The 19208-nt window shown below is 44.9% G+C and overlaps 1 protein-coding gene across 3 annotated transcripts in view; it reads left to right on the forward strand.

The window, feature by feature from the left end:
• The window catches only part of LOC137374726 (SAM domain-containing protein SAMSN-1-like), a 94877-nt gene that overhangs the window by 29318 nt on the left and 46351 nt on the right, over positions 1-19208 (forward strand). For 2 of the 3 annotated variants that reach the window (XM_068041285.1, XM_068041284.1), the window contains exon 2: positions 18187-18267. The exons of the other annotated variant lie outside the window; for it this stretch is intronic. In XM_068041285.1, the coding sequence (XP_067897386.1) occupies positions 18187-18267 (81 nt within the window). The remainder of the gene's footprint in view (positions 1-18186; positions 18268-19208) is intronic. 3 annotated transcript variants of the gene reach the window in all.

Below are 19208 nucleotides of genomic sequence, written 5' to 3' on the forward strand. Positions count from 1 at the left end.
CCTGAACTATCTCTTCTTTGAAGGTAAGCCCATTGATCAGGCACTGTTTTTCCTGCCAATCTTTGATTCCAATTTATCTGGTCTAGATCCATTCTTACCTCATTGATGTTTGTGTTCTCCCAGTTAATTATTCTTACTCTGGATTGTTTTTTGTCCTTTTCCATAGCCAACCTAAACTTTATGATACAATGATCACTGCCCTCTAAATATTCTCCTACGGACACTTGATCCACTTGGCCCACCTCATTCCCAAGAATCAGGTCTAGCAGTGCCTCCTTTTTTGTTGGACTGGAAACATACTGCAGTAGAAAATTTTCCTGAACACACTCTAGGAACTCTTGCCCCTCATTACAGTACTATTATCCCAGTCTATATTCAGATAATTAAAGTCTCCCATTATAACTACTGTATAATGCTTGCACCTCTCTGCAATTTCCTTGCAAATTTGTTCCTCTACATCTTTTCTGCCAGTTGGTGGCCTTTCGAATACACCGAGCTATGTAATTATACCTTTTTTTGTTCCTCAGCTCTAGTCAAATAGATTCTGTCCTTGACCGCTCTGGGATATGCTCTCTCTCCAGCACTGCAATGTTCTCCTTAATTAATACTGCCACCCATCCCCCTTTCTTCCCTTCCTATCTTTCCTGAACACCTTGTATCCAGGAATATTTAATACCCAGTCATGTCCTTCTTTGAGACAGGTCTCTGTCATAGCCACAACTTCATATTTCCACATAGCAATCTGCACCTGTAACTTACCCAATCTTATTTCCCACTCTTTGTGCATTCACAAACATGCATAGTAACCCTGATTCAGACTTTATTACTATCTCCCTTACTGTAACCTCACCCAATAGATTATTATTCCCTTACTAGAGTGCTATCGATCTCCCAGTATTCTGGCAAAATCTAGGCTGACACTCACAGGGAAATATATAGCAGGCAAAGGTCTTCCTTTCATTAAAAATTATTTTTGAATGCGTTATAAAGAAAATGGAGGTCTTGGCGAGACTGAATTCTCACTGAGTCATTCTGTCTTTCTACAGGGATTTCATCATTGCTATTAACCAGAGCCAATTGGCTGTATTCTTCATGTCTGATTACATCATTCACTGTCTGCAAAGTGGAACACAAGGTTAAAGCTTAAAGACAGATTGAGTAAAATTTTTAGGTGTTTTATTTTATTCTCTCCTTCCCTTTCTCCATTTCTCAATGTTGGACACCATCTCCAGCTAAGGGCAAGAATGTCCATTCCTGGTCTTGGCTGAATGAAAGATTTCAATCATTGTGACAGAGGTAATTTTTCAGCATTGAATCCTGGTTTGTGCTGAAAAAGTTAGAAAGATGCTGCACCAGTCATTTATAATTGTACTTTCAAGCTACCAATTGCCTGACTTTTGGCCCTCCATTTGCCACAATATTTTTGCAGCTGTCGAGCTTCTCACCCACTCCCTCTCCTCAACTTTTAATGCCCTTGTTCTCAGTTAAACACTTTTTTTATCCATTCATGGGATGTGGGCATCACTGGCCAGGCCAGCATTTATTACCTATCCCTAATTGCCCTTGAGAAGGTGGTGGTGAGCTGCCTTCTTGAACCACTGCAGTCCATGTGAGGTAGGTACACCCACAGTGCTGTTAGGAAGGGAGTTCGAGGATTTTGACCCAGCAACAATGAAGGAACGGCGATATAATTCCAAGTCAGGATGGTGTGTGGCTTAGAGGGGAACTTGCAGGTGGTGGTGTTCCCATGCATCTGATGCCCTTGTCCTTCTAGGTGGTAGAGGTCGTGGGTTTGGAAGGTGCTGTCTAAGGAGCCTTGGTGCGTTGCTGCAGTGCATCTTATAGATGGTACACACTGCTGCCACTGTGCATCGGTGGTGGAGGAAATGAATGTTTGTAGATGGGGTGCCAATCAAGCGGGTTGCAATGTCGTGGATGGTGTTGAGCTTCTTGAGTGTTGCTGGAGCTGCACCCATCCAGGCAAGTGGAGAGTATTCCATCACACTCCTGACTTGTGTCTTGTAGATGGTGGACAGGCTTTGGGGAGTCAGGAGGTGAGTTACTCGCCGTAGGATTCTTAGCCTCTGACCTGCTCTTGGAACCATGGTATTTATATGGCTCCGATGAAGGGTCACTGACCCGAAACGTTAACTCTGCTTCTCTTTCCACAGATGCTGCCAGACCTGCTGAGTGGTTCCAGCATTTCTTGTTTTTATTTATATGGCTACTCCAGTTCAGTTTCTGGTCAATGGTAGCCCCTAGGATGTTGATAGTGGGGGATTCAGCGATGGTAATGCCAAGGGGAGATGGCTAGATTCTCTCTTGTTGGAGATGGTCATTGCCTGGCACTTGTGTGGCGTGAATGTTACTTGCCACTTATCAGCCCAAGCCTGGATATTGTCCAGGTCCTGCTGCATTTCTACACGGACTGCTTCAGTATCTGAGGAGTTGCAAATGGTGCTGAACATTGTGCAATCATCAGCGAACATCCCCACTTCTGACCTTATGATTGAAGGAAGGTCATTGATGAAGCAGCTGAAGTTGGTTGGGCCTAGGACACTACCCTGAGGAACTCCTGCTGTGATGTCCTGGAGCTGAGATGATTGACCTCCAACAACCACAACTATCTTCCTTTGCGCTAGGTATGACTCCAGCCAATGGAGAGTCTTCCCCCTGTTTCCCATTGACTCAAGTTTTGCTAAGGCTCCTTGATGCCATACTCAGTCAAATGCTGCCTTGATGTCAAGGGCTGTCACTCTCACCTAACCTCTTGAGTTCAATTCTTTTGTCCATGTTTAAACCAGGGCTGTAATGAGGTCAGGAGCTGAATGGCCCTGTCGGAACCCAAACTGAGTGTCAACGAGCAGGTTATTGCTAATCAAGTGCTGCTTGATAACACTGTCGACGACACCTTCCATCACTTTACTGATGATAGAGAGTAGACTGAAGGGGCAGTAATGGGCTGGGTTGGACTTGTCCTGCTTTCTGTGTACAGGACATACCTGGGCAATTTTCCACATTGCCGGGTAGATGCCAGTGTTGTAACTGTATTGGAATAGCTTGGTTAAGGGCGAGGCATTTTTGGAGCACAGGTCTTTAGTACTATTGCCGGAATGTTGTCAGGGCCCATAGCCTTTGCAGTATCCAGTGCCTTCAGCCGTTTCTTGATATCACGTGGAGTGAATCAAATTAGCTAAAGACTGGCATCTGTGATGCTGGGGACTTCAGGAGGAGGCCGAGATGGATCATCAACTCGGCACTTCTTGAAGATTGTTACACTTGTTGCACTTCCTCTCTCCTGCACCCATGTCATTTCTGATACAGTCCCATCTTCATTCCCTTAAGACTAACATTAAATACTTTGAGTGTACAACACGGAAAATGGCCATTCGGCTCAACCGGTCCATTCCAATGTTGATGCTCCACACGAGCATCCTCCCCTTCCTCTTCATCTCACCCTATCACCCTTCTATTCCTTTCTTCCTCATGTGTTTATCCAGCTTCCCCTTAAATGCATTTATACTATTCACCTAAACCACTCACTGTTGTAGTGAGTTCCACATTCTCACCACTCTCTGGGTAAAAATGTTTCTCCTGAATTCCCTATTTGATTTATTAGTGACTATCTTATATTTATGGCCCCTAGTTTTGGTCTCCCCCACAAATGGAAACATCTTCTCTACATCTACCCTATCGAACCCGTTCATTATCTGAAAGACCTCGATCAGGTACCCTCGCAGCCTTCTCTTTTCTTGAGCCTATCTGCTACACAACTGGTTTAGCCATCAATCACCACATCTAATGGGACCACATGATACACTCTGTCAAAACTGCTTGATACTTCTGGAGGGCAAAGATAACCCCTGGCTTCTCTTCTCCAAACCCTCTTCTCAAACCCCTCGCCCCTGCTCCCTCCACCCTAACCTCCAATAACAATAAGAAGTGCAAAGAACTCATGGACTTCTTTATCACTCAGATTCACACTCTCTATTCAGCTGCCTCTGGCATTTACCTACCTTCATCTGGCCAATCAATCTTCCACCTGACCATAGCTGTGAACTTGCACCTTTCTCTAGTTTCTCTCCAAGCTCCCCTCGACCATTTTTTAAATTTCATTTTGTCATGCTACCCACCATCTGCTCTCTTCATCCTATTCCCACTAAACAGTTGACCACCCAATGTCCCCTCATGGCTCCCATGTTAGTTGATATAGTTACTGGTTCCCTCAACTCCTATTCCGTTCAAAACAGCTGTCATCACTCTCTTCCTCAAAAAAACCAAGTCCTTGAACATGATTTTTGATTTTGAATTCTGTGCCAATCTTTGAGTCTATCCAATTAGATTTTCTTCTCGGGCTGTAGCCCTGAAACTGCTCTTATCAAAGTCTCAAATTACATCGTCTGTGAGCAGCAGCCTCCTCAACCTCTCCTAAAGCTTTTGACATGACACCAGGTTAAGTTATGAGGGAGGGTGCATAGACTGGTTTGTATTCCATTGAGTAAAAAAGTTTGAGAGGTGATGTGTTTAAGATGATGGAAGGAGTTGATAGGGTAGATAGAAAGAAGGGGTGCGGTGGGGGTGGGGGGCATGACCTTAAAATTAGAGCCAGGCCATTCAGGAGCGAAGTCAGGAAGCACTTCTTCACACAAAGGGTTGTGCAAATCTGGAACTCCCTCCCCCAAAAACGCTGTTGAGATTGGGAGTCACTTGAAAATTTCAACGCTGAGATCAATAGATTTTTATTAGGTAAGGCTATTATAGGTTACAGCACCAAGGTGGACAAACAGAGTTAAGATACAGATCAGCCGTGATATAACTGAATGGTGGGGTTGAATGATCTCCTCCTATCCCTATGTTCCTAATGACGTGGTTGACCACATGCTCCTCAATCAAAAAAAACTTCTTTTGATTCCGAGTTGACACACTCCTGATAGAATGAGTTGACTTTGCTGCTAACAGTTTCATATTGAGTGGAGTCGCGATGAAGAACATTGAGGTAGAAAGTCCATCGAGTGACATCAGACTGCAAGACACACAATCTTATTCCCCCGCAATCTTCGATTTGTAAATGCAACATCTCGACCCACATCTTCCTCAAAAGACCTGAACTGAGTGAAGTTGGTTTAAAGTTAAACCATTCTTCTTTTCAGCCTCTCATGGGCCTGTGCATCGCAGCCACTGTTCTTCTGAACTGTAAGGCCAACTTTTTGGCGAATTAAAACACCTGAATGTTAAACTGTCTGCCTCGCAGGCGGAGTGAACACTGAGAGTGAAAGGGGAAAGAATGAAAGAGTTGCATCTCTTTATCAGCTTTAATGACCTCAGGATGTCCCAAAATCGCTGGGTCAAAATCCTGGACCTCCCTACCTAACAGCACTGTGGGTGTACCTACACCACATGGACTGCAGCGGTTCAAGAAGGCGGCTCACCACCACCTTCTCAAGGGCAGCTGGGGATGGGCAATAAATGTGGGCCTTGCCAGCGACGCCCACATCCCAGGAACGAATAAACAAAAAAGTGTTTTGCAACTGATGAAATACTTTTGAAGTGTAGTCACTGTTATTATGTGGGAAACGCAGCAGCCAATTTGTGCACAGCAAGATCCCATAAACAACACTGAGATAAAGACCAGATAATTGTTTTAATGATATTGGCCAAGACACCGGGAAGAACTCCCCTGCTCTTCTTCAAAATGGTGCCCTTATGATCTTTTACACCCACCCAAGATGGCGGATGGGGCCTCAGTTTAATGTCTCATTCGAAAGACGGCACCTCCGGCAGTACAGCACTCCCTTGGTGAATATCGATATTGAGATTGCACAAGGATGTTTCATTATTCATTTTTTATTTACTGTTCAGAAATGTAATTAGCCACATCTGGATTCCCAATTAGCCACATGTGCGAGCAGCTAATTTATCGGCCGAGCACTGCTCTTGTGCTGAGTGAGTCGTGAGCTTACAGTAACGAAGTTAGCGTAACAAAAACTCAAACTTAACTTAAAAGAATAAAAGTGTAAAATGGGCAATGAAGGAAACTATCATTTGCTAGTTACAGCCAGGCGTTGCGCAAACGACTACTGGCAACACCTATGCAGTCATATTCAGCTGGCCTCAGACACCGGAAACATCAGAGGAATGTATGATGGCATTAAGAGAGCTCTTGGGCCAACCATCAAGAAGATCGCCCCCCTCAAATCTAAATCAGGGGACACAATCACTGACCAACGCAAACAAATGGACCGCTGGGTTGAGCACAACCTAGAACTGTACTCCAGGGAGAATATTGTCGCTGAGACTGCCCTCAATGCAGCCCAGCCTCTACCAGTCATGGATGAGCTGGACATACAGCCAACCAAATCGGAACTCAGTGATGCCATTGATTCTCTAGCCAGTGGAAAAGCCCCTGGGAAGGACAGCATTACCCCTGAAATAATCAAGAGTGCCAAGCCTGCTATACTCTCAGCACTACATGAACTGCTATGCTGGGACGAGGGAGCAGTACCCCAGGACATGCGCGATGCCAATATCATCACCCTCTATAAAAACAAAGGTGACCGCGGTGACTGCAACAACTACCGTGGAATCTCCCTGCTCAGCATAGTGGGGAAAGTCTTTGCTCGAGTCACTCTAAACAGGCTCCAGAAGCTGGCCGAGCGCATCTACCCTGTGGCACAATGTGCCTTTCGTGTAGAGAGATCGACCGTTGACATGCTGTTCTCCCTTCGTCAGATACAGGAGAAATGCCGTGAACAACAGATGCCCCTCTACATTGCTTTCATTGATCTCACCAAAGCCTTTGACCTCGTCAGCAGACGTGGTCTCTTCAGACTACTAGAAAAGATCGGATGTCCACCAAAGCTACTAAGTATCATCACCTCATTCCATGACAATATGAAAGGCACAATTCAACATGGTGGCTCCTCATCAGAGCCCTTTCCTATCCTGAGTGGTGTGAAACAGGGCTGTGTTCTCGCACCCATACTTTTTGGGATTTTCTTCTCCCTGCTGCTTTCACATGCGTTCAAGTCCTCTGAAGAAGGAATTTTCCTCCACACAAGATCAGGGGGCAGGTTGTTCAACCTTGCCCGTCTAAGAGCGAAGTCCAAAGTACGGAAAGTCCTCATCAGAGAACTCCTCTTTGCTGACGATGCTGCTTTAACATCTCACACTGAAGAATGCCTGCAGAGTCTCATCGACAGGTTTGCGGCTGCCTGCTATGAATTTGGCCTAACCATCAGCCTCAAGAAAACAGGACGTCAGAAATGCTCCATCCATCAATATTGGCGACCACGCTCTGGAAGTGGTTCAAGAGTTCACCTACCTAGGCTCAACTATCACCAGTAACCTGTCTCTAGATGCAGAAATCAACAAGCGCATGGGTAAGGCTTCCACTGCTATGTCCAGACTGGCCAAGAGAGTGTGGGAAAATGGCGCACTGACACGGAACACAAAAGTCTGAGTGTATCAGGCCTGTGTCCTCAGTGCCTTGCTCTATGGCAGCGAGGCCTGGACAACGTATGTCAGCCAAGCGCGACGTCTCAATTCATTCCATCTTCGCTACCTCCAGAGAATACTTGGCATCAGGTGGCAGGACCGTATCTCCAACACAGAATTCCTCGAGTCAGCCAACATCCCCAGCTTATTCACACTACTGAGTCAGCGGCGCTTGAGATGTCTTGGCCATGTGAGCCGCATGGAAGATGGCAGGATCCCCAAAGACACATTGTACAGCGAGCTCGCCACTGGTATCAGGCCCACCGGCCGTCCATGTCTCCGCTTTAAAGACGTCTGCAAACGCGACATGAAATCCTGTGACATTGATCACAAGTCGTGCGAGTCAGTTGCCAGCGTTCGCCAGAGCTGGCGGGCAGCCATAAAGACGGGGCTAAAGTGTGGCGAGTCGAAGAGACTCAGTAGTTGGCAGGAAAAAAGACAGAGGCGCAAGGGGAGAGCCAACTGTGTAACAGCCCCAACAAACAAATTTCTCTGCAGCACCTGTGGAAGAGCCCGTCACTCTAGAATTGGCCTTTATAGCCACTCCAGGCGCTGCTCCACACACCACTGACCACCTCTAGGCGCTTATTCATTGTCTCTCGAGATAAGGAGGCCAAAGAAGAGGGAGAGAAGAAGATCTCACTCTGAGTTTGTTTTGTTTTTAATTACTTGTCAAATTCCTTTTGTCACTTCTCCAGTGCGAGATATTAAGTGATGAGTTTTGGGGCACTTCCCTGTGTGGAGCTTAAACACCGGTATAGAGCAGTTGGGCCGAATAGCCAGTTTCTGTGGTTTCTATTTAAGATGTTTCCTTTCCAACAAGACTAGGCGGAAATGACAGAAATGAAGATTCGCTCCGGCACCATGCAGCAGTTCTGCTTTCCTAATTTTCTGTTGTAATAAGACCCATGAGAGTGAGTGATGACTTTTATTGATTGATTTTAGCTCTCGTGTTCTGGGGAAAGAGGGGAGTTAAAAATTCTAGGGACAATACTGGGCTGGAGATTGTCCTCACTCTCTCTGCTGGTATAGTGCTGGGTGAGGATTGTCCTTAACTTTCTCTGTGAGAACAGTGCTAGGGTGTAGATTTTCCTTTATATCTCTTCTGGGATAATGCTGGGGTGTTGGTCTGCTGGGACAGTGCTGGGATGTGAACTGTCCTCACCATCTCTGCTGGGACAGTGCTGGGATTTGAACTGTCCTCATTATCTCTGCTGGGACAGTGCTGGTGTGTGAGCTCTCCTCACTATCTCTGCTGGGATAGTGCTGGGATTTGAACTGTCCTCACTATCTCTGTTAGGACAGTGCTGGAGTGTGAACTGTCCTCACTATCTCTGCTGGGACAGTGCTGGGATGTAAGCTGTCCTCACTATCTCTGCTGGGACAGTGCTGGGATGTAAGCTGTCCTCACTATCTCTGCTGGGACAGTGCTGGGATGTGAACTTCCTCAACATCTCTGCTGGGACAGTGCTGGGATTTGAACTGTCCTCACTATCTCTTCTAGGACAATGCTGGGGTGTGAACTGTCCTCACGATCTCTGCTGGGACAGTGCTGGGATTTGAACTGTCCTCACTATCTCTGCTGGGACAGTGCTGGGATTTGAACTGTCCTCACCATCTCTGCTAGGACAGTGCTGGAGTGTGAACTGTCCTCACTATCTCTGCTGGGACAGTGCTGGGATGTAAGCTGTCCTCACTATCTCTGCTGGGACAGTGCTGGGATGTAAACTGTCCTCACTATCTCTGCTGGGACAATGCTGGGATGTAAACTGTCCTCACTATCTCTGCTGGGACAGTGCTGGGATTTGAACTGTCCTCACTATCTCTGCTGGGATGTAAGCTGTCCTCACTATCTGTGCTGGGACAGTGCTGCGGTGTGGATTTTCCTCACTGCTTGAGCTGGAGGCAAAGTTGGGAACTGTGACAACACAAAGAAGCAAATAGTTCTTTTTTTTCAGATTTGCTGTGTGGCTGTTTGCTCTCTCCTGGGGTAGATCAATGACCTCAACAGATCTCCAATATCTCACCCAGGTGATCAATTGTGAGCCTGGACAGTCAGCTTTGCAGCTATTTGACTGTGGCAATCCTGTCCTCACCCAATAGTGACACACGAGCACAGGACAGGAATCAGGAGCTGAATTCCTGTATCTTCCCTCACTAAAAAAGCACCTCCCCCCACCACATCGCCTCCCCACCACCACCTTGAGCTCAACAAACACAGAATAGACTGACAATCAAACTGGAGTTTTCCTGGTCTCTCTACAACATCTGGCAAACAAGCTACTGAGAGGAAGGACTTTGTGATTTAAAAAATAGAAAACTAAAGTGAAGGGGTTTTACATCGAAACTGATTTATTACGGAAAGAGCGAGATAGACCCCAAAATTAACCATCAAAGGAATTACATAAAAACGGAAGTGAAACAAGAAACAATTTAAAATAATCTTTTGGTAACTTGCTTTTACAAGAGTTGCCAAACTTAGAAAAAATATTTTTTTTCCCAGATAGAGGCATGTAGAAAAGATTATGAGAAGGGATCTGAGTTATTGAATAGCTGTTAAATTGGGACAGAGCATCAGACAGATATAAACGTCAAAGCTGCTTCTTTTAAAGTAAGAAAGACTTGTATTTCTATAATTTTTTTCATGGCCTCAGGACATCGCAAAACACTTCACAGCCATTACAAAATTATGAGGGGCATTGATAGGTTAGATAGGAAGAAACCTTTTCCCTTAGCGGAGGGGTCAATAACGAGGGGGCATAGATTTAAGGTAAGGGGCAGGAGGTTTAGAGGGGATCTGAGGAAAAATGTTTTCACATTTGGAAATGTGTTTGGAATCTGGATCGCACTGCCTGAAGACGTAGTAGAGGCAGGAACCCTCACAACATTTAAGAAGTATTTAGATGAGCACTTGAAACACCATAGCATACAAGACTACAGGCCAAGTGCTGGAAAATGGGAATAAAATAGTTAGGTGCTTGATGGTTGGCACAGACACGATGGGCCGAAGGGCCTGTTTCTGTGCTGTATAACTCTATGACTCTAATAAAGCACTTTTGAAGTGTAGTCACTGTTGTAATGTAGGAAACGCAGCAGCCAATTTGCACACAGCAAGATCCCACAATCAGCAATGTGAGAATGATCAAGTAAGTTGCTTTAGTGATGTTGGTTGAGGGATAAATATTGGGGAGCTCCCCTACTCTTCTTTGTGCCTTGGGATCTTTTACATCCACACGAGAGGGCAGATGGGTTCTTGGTTTGACGTCTCATCTGAAATACAGTGCCTCCGACAGTGTAACACTCCCTCACTACTGCACTGGTAGTGTTGGCCTGGATTATGGGCTGATGTCTCTGGAGTTGGAGCTTGAACCTTGGATCTTCTGACTTAGTGTTGAGAATGCTACCCACTGAGCCACGGCTGACACCAGGTAAATCAAGGGAGGAACTTAGTCTTTCTGTGAACTGAAGATCAATGAATGATGCTGGAGGTGGGGAGAACCAATGATACAAATATCACACATAGACTCTGGATATGATGGATTTCATTGTCTGAATAGCCGTTCCTTGCTTGAGGTTTGTGAGCTGGGGATTTGTTCGAGATCAAACACTATAATTCTGGCTGACGATTGGCAGTACCCTGCATACACCTCATAGACTGATCTTCTCCTGACCTTCCACTAATGTTATAGGGAGCATTTGGGAGACCCCAGAGCAAATTGCCAATGTATATTGATAGGGGACAAGAAAATAAAGGGACAATTGAAATGTTTCACATTCTTTTGTAGATTATTTCTTCAGAAAAATAATCTTCTCCCAGACTAAGGGAGCTTTTTTTTTTGATATATCTATATCTAGCCCGTGCTGTGGCTGCCCTGGTAGTGTTTCTTGGGACAGTGTAGAGGGAGTTTACGCTCTATCTAACCTGCAATTTACATATTCTGGAGGTGCAAAAGCCACCAATTGGTGAAAAAAAATGAACTAAACTTGTGAGAATTGAGACAGAGTGATTGCTGAATAGACTTTTCTCATTTCCTACTTTCTTGTATGTTCAAAATAACTTTGTTTCTTTAGAAATTCTGGACTGTTTGTGAGAAAAGTCAGTAAACACCAAGCCTGTTCAAGAAAATCTAATGGAAACAAAGAAAATCTCCCAAGTTATGTGCAAAGTATCACTCAATAAATCCGGATTTCAAAGAAATGTGCTTTTCATACAATTGGCCAAACTGAATGACGTGTTTCCATCCAAATGGTTCATCTCCTTTGGTGTTAATAAAATCTACGACAGGAGATGGTGGTGTCGTGGTAATATCACTGAGCTAGTAATCCAGAGGCTCAGACTAATGCCCTGGTGACACAGGTTCAAATCCCGCGACACCAGCTGGTGGAATTTAAATTCAATTCAATTAATTAAATTTAAAAATAACTCTGGAATTGAAAGCTAGTCTCAGTCGTGGTGCCATGAAACTATCATCAATTGTCGTAAAAACCCATCTGGTTCACTAATGTTCTTTAGGGAAGGAAATCTGCTATTCTTACCTGTTCTGGCCTACTTGTGCCTCCAGACCAACAATGTAGTTTGAAATGGGCAGTTAGGGATGGGCAACAAATGCTGGCCTTGTCAGTGATGCCTACATCCCATGAAAGAATAAAATTAATTTCCCAAACCCGGGACCTCGACCACCTAGAAGGACAAGGGCAGCAAATGCATGGGAACACCACCACCTGCAAGTTCCCCTCCAAGTCACACACCATCCTGATTTGGAAATGTATCACCATTCCTTCATTGTCACTGGTTTAAAATCCTGGAACTGTCCCCCTAACAGCACTGCAGCAGTTCAAGAAGGCAGCTCACCACCACCTTCTCAAGGGCAATTAGGGATGGGCAATAAATGCTGGCCCGGCCAGCGATGCTCACATCCCAGGAATGAATAAAAAACAAAATCACTCCTGCTACAAAATGATTCTGGAATATGTCAAACTTAATGAGCCATGGTCAGCTAGATATACCAAATTCACATTTCCACTCCCAACATTCCAGTCTTCCTTTTAACAAAGGTTCTTACCAGATAAGGTATAGCATATTTATGACTCACTAACAAGCTACCCTTGGTACTCAGGCCTCAATTCTAGTTGTCCTATCACTGACAAGGAAGACTTTCAGGATTTTAATTAGTTTTGATTTCTCAGTAGTTTAAGTACTTAAGATTCATATTGTGTGGGCACTTTTAGATTAAAGTTCCATTTTGAGAGCACAATTCACAGGATATTTTCCCTACCCTGTATTATTTGAATGCATGTCTCTGACAGTGCGATCAGACACCTCCCCTAATATTGTCCCAATACCTGATGTGTGGCAGTGAGCCCCACCTTGTTTTCAGTCGGTTAAAAGTGTTGTAAAGGTGTTGATAAATAACAATGTGCTTATTTGAGAACTCAGGAGCCCCTGATTCTAAATATTTGAATGAGGTGTGTATTAGTTGGTAGGATGTTAGCCTTAGCTCTGCGGAAAGCCCTCTCACCTCAGAGTCTAAAAGTCACAGGTTCAAATCCCACTCAGAGACCCGAGTACAAAATCTAGACTGATGCTCCCAGTGCAGTACTGAGGGAGTGCTACACTGTTGAAGGTAACTGTCTTTCAGATGAGACACTTAACAGAGACTCCATCTCCCCTCTCAGGTGGAAATAAACACTCCCATGACACTATTTCACAGAAGAGAATTTAGAAGGTTAAGGGGTGATCTGATCGAAGTCTTCAAGATATTAACATGAAAAGACAGCGTAGATAAAGATAAACTATTTCCACTGGTTGGAGATTCTAAAACTAGGGGGCATAGTCTAAAAATTAGGGCTAGACCGTTCAAGAGAGATGTTAGGAAGCACTTCTTCATGCAAAGGGTGGTAGAGGGTTGGAACTCTCTCCCACAAACAGCAGTTGAAGCGAGAACAGTTGTTAATTTTAAATTTGAGATAGATATATTTTTGTCAAGCAAAGATATTAAGGGATATGGGCCAAAGGCAGGTATATGGAGTTAGGCCACTGATCAGCCATGATCTCATTGAATGGCGGGACAGGCTCGAGGGGCTGAATGGCCTACTCCTGTTCCTATCTTCCTATGTTCCTATGAGTTCTCTATAGTGTCCTAGCTAATATCTAGCCTTCAATCAATATTGCTTAAGAACAAATGATCTGGTCAAGGTCGTATTGTTGTTTGTGGAATCTTACTGTGTACAAATTAGATGCTGTTTCCCTACATTACTACAGTGATTACACTTCAGAAGTACTTGGAGAAACAGAGTTATCATTTCAGGTCTGCGACCCTTCCTCAGAACTGGTTCTAGAGATGTTTTAATCCCCGGACCAAAAGTGCTTATCTCAGTTAGTGTTATGAACAATCCTTTCCACAAAAGCCACGACAGTTCTGATGAAGGGGGTTGTAGACCTGAAATATTAACTCTGTTTCTCTCTACACAGACGCTGCCAGACCTGCTGAGTATTTCCGGCACTTTCTGTTCTCATTTCAGATTTCCAGCATCTACAGTATTCTGCTCTTACTTCAAAAGTACTACCTTAGCTATAAAGTGCTTTGAGATGTCCTGAGGTTGTGAAAGGTGCTATCGAAATGCAAATTCCTTTCCTTTTTTTTTTAGCATGGGTGAATGAAGCTAATTAATAGTGAAGTGAGTGGGCTACAAGGTGGCAGGTGGAGTTTAATGTTGGGAAGTGTGAGGTGATAAGAATAGAGAAGCAGAATATTTTTAAAAAGGTATGGAGTTTGTAAATTTCGATGTTCGGAGAGAGTTGGGTGTACTTGTACCAGAAACCCAGAAAGTTAACATGCAAGTACAGCAAGCAATTAGAAAGGCAAATGCCACGTTGGCCTTTATTGCAAGGAGATTGGAGTACACGAATAAGGACGTCTTACTACAGTTGTACAGGGCTTTGGTGAGACCACACCTGGAATATTATGTGCAGTTTTGGTTTCCATATTTAAGGTAGGGTATACTTGCATTCGAGGCAGTACAGCGAAGGTTCACTAGATTGGTCCCTCGGATGAGAGGGTTGTCCTATGATGAGAGGCTAAGTTCGGCCTATATTCTCTGGCGTTTAGAAGAATAAGAGGTGATCTCATTGATACATACCAGATTCTGAAGAGTCTTGACAGGTTAGACACTGAGAAGCTGTTGCCCCTGGCTGGGGTATCTAGAAAACAGGGCATAGTCTCAGGATCAAGAGACGGTCACTTAGGGCTGAGAAGAAGAAAATTTTCTCTACTCAGAGGGTTGTGAATCTTTGGAATTGTCTATCTCAGAGATGGATGCTCCATCGTTGAGTATATTTAAGGCTCAGATTGACAGATTTTTGGTCTCTCAGGGAATCAAGGGATATGGGGAACATGTGGGAAAGCGGGCCTGAGGTAGAAGATTAGCCATGATCGTACTGAATGGCAGAGCAGGCTTGAAGGGCCATATGGTCTACTCCTACTCCTATTTCTTATGCTTATAGCAGCCCCTCAGATGCCCTGGTGAAAATCAGCAATACAAGACCAATCATATCAAACCAGGCACAGCCAAACCTCTGAACTCATCCCCCTCCAGTCCAAACGTCCAGACTCAACCCCATCCGATCGAATCGTCTAGACTCAATCCCCACCCTACCCAAACATCTAAACTCAACCCCACCCTATCCAAATGTCTAGATTCAATCCCTTCCTGTCCAAAACATTCAGACTCAACCCACCCTGTCTAAATGTCGAGACTTTATCCCACCCTGTCCAAGCATCTAGACTCAACCACCATTCTGAACGGATAACTGTCCACTAGCCTAGCCATCCTGAACACCTTCATGATAAGCTAGTTTCAGACAGAACAAATTTCCTCCTCGTTTTGGAACTTGTGTAGTGTCTGCTGAGGATCCGAGAGGGCAATCTGCCTCTTTTGTGATAAAAAGCTCGTTGACACTGTTATCTTTTCATCTTTTCATATCAAGTGTAGATTAAAAAAACAACAAACCTCATCCTCTGAGGCGCAGCATGTTATCTCAGATCAACATACAAAACTCAGTTTCAGTATCTTTTAGGTCATTGCAAAGGATGTCAGCTCACCCCACTTAAATATTTTTCCACTTACTACTTTAGATAAAAGGTAAAGCGTGCTGTATTGGCCCTGGGAATGTTTGATGGGGCAGTGTAGAGGGACCTTTACTCTGTATCTAACCCGTGATGTATCTGCCCTGGGAGTGCTTGATGGGACAGCGTTGGTCTGGGAGTGTTTGATGGGACAGTGTAGAGGGAGCTTTACTCTGTATCTAATCCATGCTGAACTTGCCCTGGGAGTGTTTGATGGGACAGTGTAAGGGAGATTTACACTATATCTAACCCGTGCTGTACCTGCCCTGGGACTGTTTGATGGGACAGTGTCGAGGGAGCTTTACTGTGTATCTAACCCTATGCTGTACCTGCCCAGGAGTGTTTTTTTTAATTCATTCATGGGATGTGGGTGTCGCTGGCCAGGCCAGCATTTATTACCCATCCCTAATTGCCCTTGAGAAGGTGGTGGTGAGCTGCCTTCTTGAACCGTTGTAGTCCATTTGGGGTAGGTACACCCACAGTGCTGTTTGGAAAGGAGCTCCAGGATTTTGACCCAGCGACAGTGAAGGAACGGCGATATAGTTCCAAGTCAGGATGGTGTGTGACTTGGAGGGGAACTTGCAGGTGGTGATGTTCCCATGCATTTGCTGCCCTTGTCCTTCTAGGAGGTAGAGATTGCGTGTTTGGAAGGTGCTGTCGAAGGAGCCTTGGTGCATTGCTGCAGTGCATCTTGTAGATGGTACACACCGCTGCCACTGTGCGTTGGTGGTGGAGGGAGTGAATGTTTGTAGATGGGTGCCAATCAAGCGGGCTACTTTGTCCTGGATGGTGTCGAGCTTCTTGAGTGTTGTTGGAGCTGCACCTATCCAGGCAATTGGAGAGTATTCCATCACAATCCTGACTTGTGCCTTGTAGATGGTGGACAGGCTTTGGGGAGTCAGGAGGTGAGTTACTTGCCGCAGGATTCCTAGCCTCTGACCGGCTCTTGTAGCCACGGTATTTATATGGCTACTCCAGTTCAGTTTCTGGTCAATGGTAACCCCCTAGGAAGTTGTAAGTGGGCGGCACAGTGGTTAGTACCACAGCCTCACAGCTCCAGCGACCTGGGTTCGATTCTGTGTACTGCCTGTGCGGAGTTTGCAAGTTCTCCCTGTGACCGTGTGGGTTTTCGCCGGGTGCTCCGGTTTCCTCCCACAGCCAAAGACTTGCAGGTTGATAGGTAAATTGGCCATTATAAATTGTCCCTAGTATAGCTAGGTGGTAGTGGAATTGAGGGAAGGTGGGGATGTGAGAGGGTAATGGGATTAATGTAGGATTAGTATAAATGGGTGGTTGATGGTCACCACAGACACAGTGGGCCGAAGGGCCTGTTTCAGTGCTGTATCTCTAAATAAAATAAATTAAATAAAATACAGATTCAGCAATGGTAATGCATTGAATGTCAAGGGGAGATGGTTAGATTCTCTCTTGTTGGAGATGGCCATTGCCTGGCACTTGTGTGGCGCGAATGTTACTTGCCACTTATCAGCTCAAGCCTGGATATTGTTTGATGCTGATACGGACTGTTCCATTCCCTAGCTCTAACATCCCTCGTCTTAGTGACGTTGAGAAAAAAGATCTTTCTCTCTGATTAATTTCTGTCACTGGATGGGAGGTAGATTTAATTTAACCAATGCAGAGACTGTATGCTGAATGGAATAATGGTTGGGTTTGGATTTGTAAGGTGGGAGCTAATTCACACCAGAAAGTAACCGATTCAATTCCTCACCTGTGCTGATTTCACTGGAGTGCCAGGTTTCTAGAATCCGCCTTGGTAACTCAGAGTTTGGAAAATCACTGAGTTCCTTCTCCCAATCAATATCCCAGGCAAGGTTCAGCAAGATGGGAAGACTTTGGTTGATCAGAGGGTCAAAATGAAAGAAAAACTTGCATTTATATAGCACCTTTCATGACCGCCAGATGTCTTAAAGTTCTTTACAGCCTCTGAAGTACTTTCTGAAGTGAAATGTAGGAAATGTAGCAATCAGTTTGTGCACAGCAAGATCCCACAAACACCAACGACCAAGATCATCTGTTTTAATGATGTTAAGTGATAAACATTGACCAGGACACTGGGGAGAACTCCCCTGATCTTCTTCGAATATTTCCATTGGGATTGTTGACATTCACCTGAGAGCAGAGGTTTCATGTCTCATCTAAATGTCGAGGTCAATTTTGAGGGCTTCCGTGATGGAATAGCCTGATGATGCTCACTGTCTGGGAAAGAAAGAACAAAGGCATTTATATTGCCCCTTTCACAACTTCAGAATGCCCCAAACTGCTTATTCAGCCAATGAAGTACTTTTGAAGGGTAGCCATTGTTGTAAACAGGAGATACGAAGAGCAAGGTGAAGTCATCAGATGGTGACCAGTGACTATTCAGCTGTTCCACAGCACTTTCAGGTGAGGAGGCAAGAGAATTGTTGCAGAAAAAGGTGGCCAGAAAGAAAGTTTTGAAACATGGTAAAATCTGAAAGTCTTCTACCTGTGTAAGTTCCAGTTTTAGCACGTGTCAATGGTTGCGGCTTGTAACTAATCAGTGCTGTTTCTCTCGTCTCTATTACAGCGCACCAGCAGTTTCGGGAGTTTTGACCGATTCAGACATCATCCACACTCACCAAAGCCAGAGGAGAAAACTGAGAACAGTGTACGTGTCCTCACTGTCAGGTCAAGGTCACAGAGTGTGAATGGATCCAGCTATCTGTATCATTTCAGGCAGCAGGACACTGTCTATCCACTTCACCAGCTGACATATCCTTCAAAAATGGCACACTGAATCTCATAAGACCATAAGAAATAGGGCAGGAGTAGACCATACTGCCCCTCAGGCCTGCTCCACCATTCAATATGAGCATGTCTGCCTCCACTCGCCCGCTCCCCATATCCTTTGTTTCCCTGAAACATCAAAAATCTGTCTATCCCAGCCTTAAATATATTCAATGATGGAGCATCCACAACCCTCTGGGGTAGGGAATTCCAAAGATTCACAACCCTTTGATGGAAAAAATTTCTCCTCACCTCAGTCCTAAATGATCAGCCCCTTATTCTGAGACTGGGCCCCTGTGTTCTAGATTCCTGTTCTCTCTTGCTTTCCCTGTCTGAGTGGGACTGTGACTGTATCAGTGTGTCTGTGTGTTGTCATGCAGATCCCCACCTGTCAAGAATGAGGCATATTAATTTTGTCATAGGAAGATTGATTTTAAACTGTTGCTGGAGTGAAGAAATGACTTGTTAAAAAATCTCCAGACACTTGGCTGGAAGGACATTTACATACTAAGAGATGCTGCTTGTGGAGACAAAGGACTATTACCTGGTCCGCTTAACCCACTGTAGACTTTGATCACCAGACATTGAAGGTGAGGAAGCTCGCATTCCAGGATGGCTGCTAAGATGGCAGAATCCACAAACAGAGGTGGTCAGACCAGCTAGTCACATGACTAACCTTTTTTTTTATTCGTTCGTGGGATGTGAGCATTGCTGGCTAGACCAGCATTTATTGCCCATCCCTAATTGCCCTGGAACTGAATGGCTTGCTAGGCCAATTCAGAGGGCATTTAATAGTCAACCACATTGCTGTGGGTGTGGTGT

This window comes from Heterodontus francisci, chromosome 10 (genome assembly GCF_036365525.1).
Source record: "Heterodontus francisci isolate sHetFra1 chromosome 10, sHetFra1.hap1, whole genome shotgun sequence".
NCBI classification, from domain to species: domain Eukaryota; kingdom Metazoa; phylum Chordata; class Chondrichthyes; order Heterodontiformes; family Heterodontidae; genus Heterodontus; species Heterodontus francisci.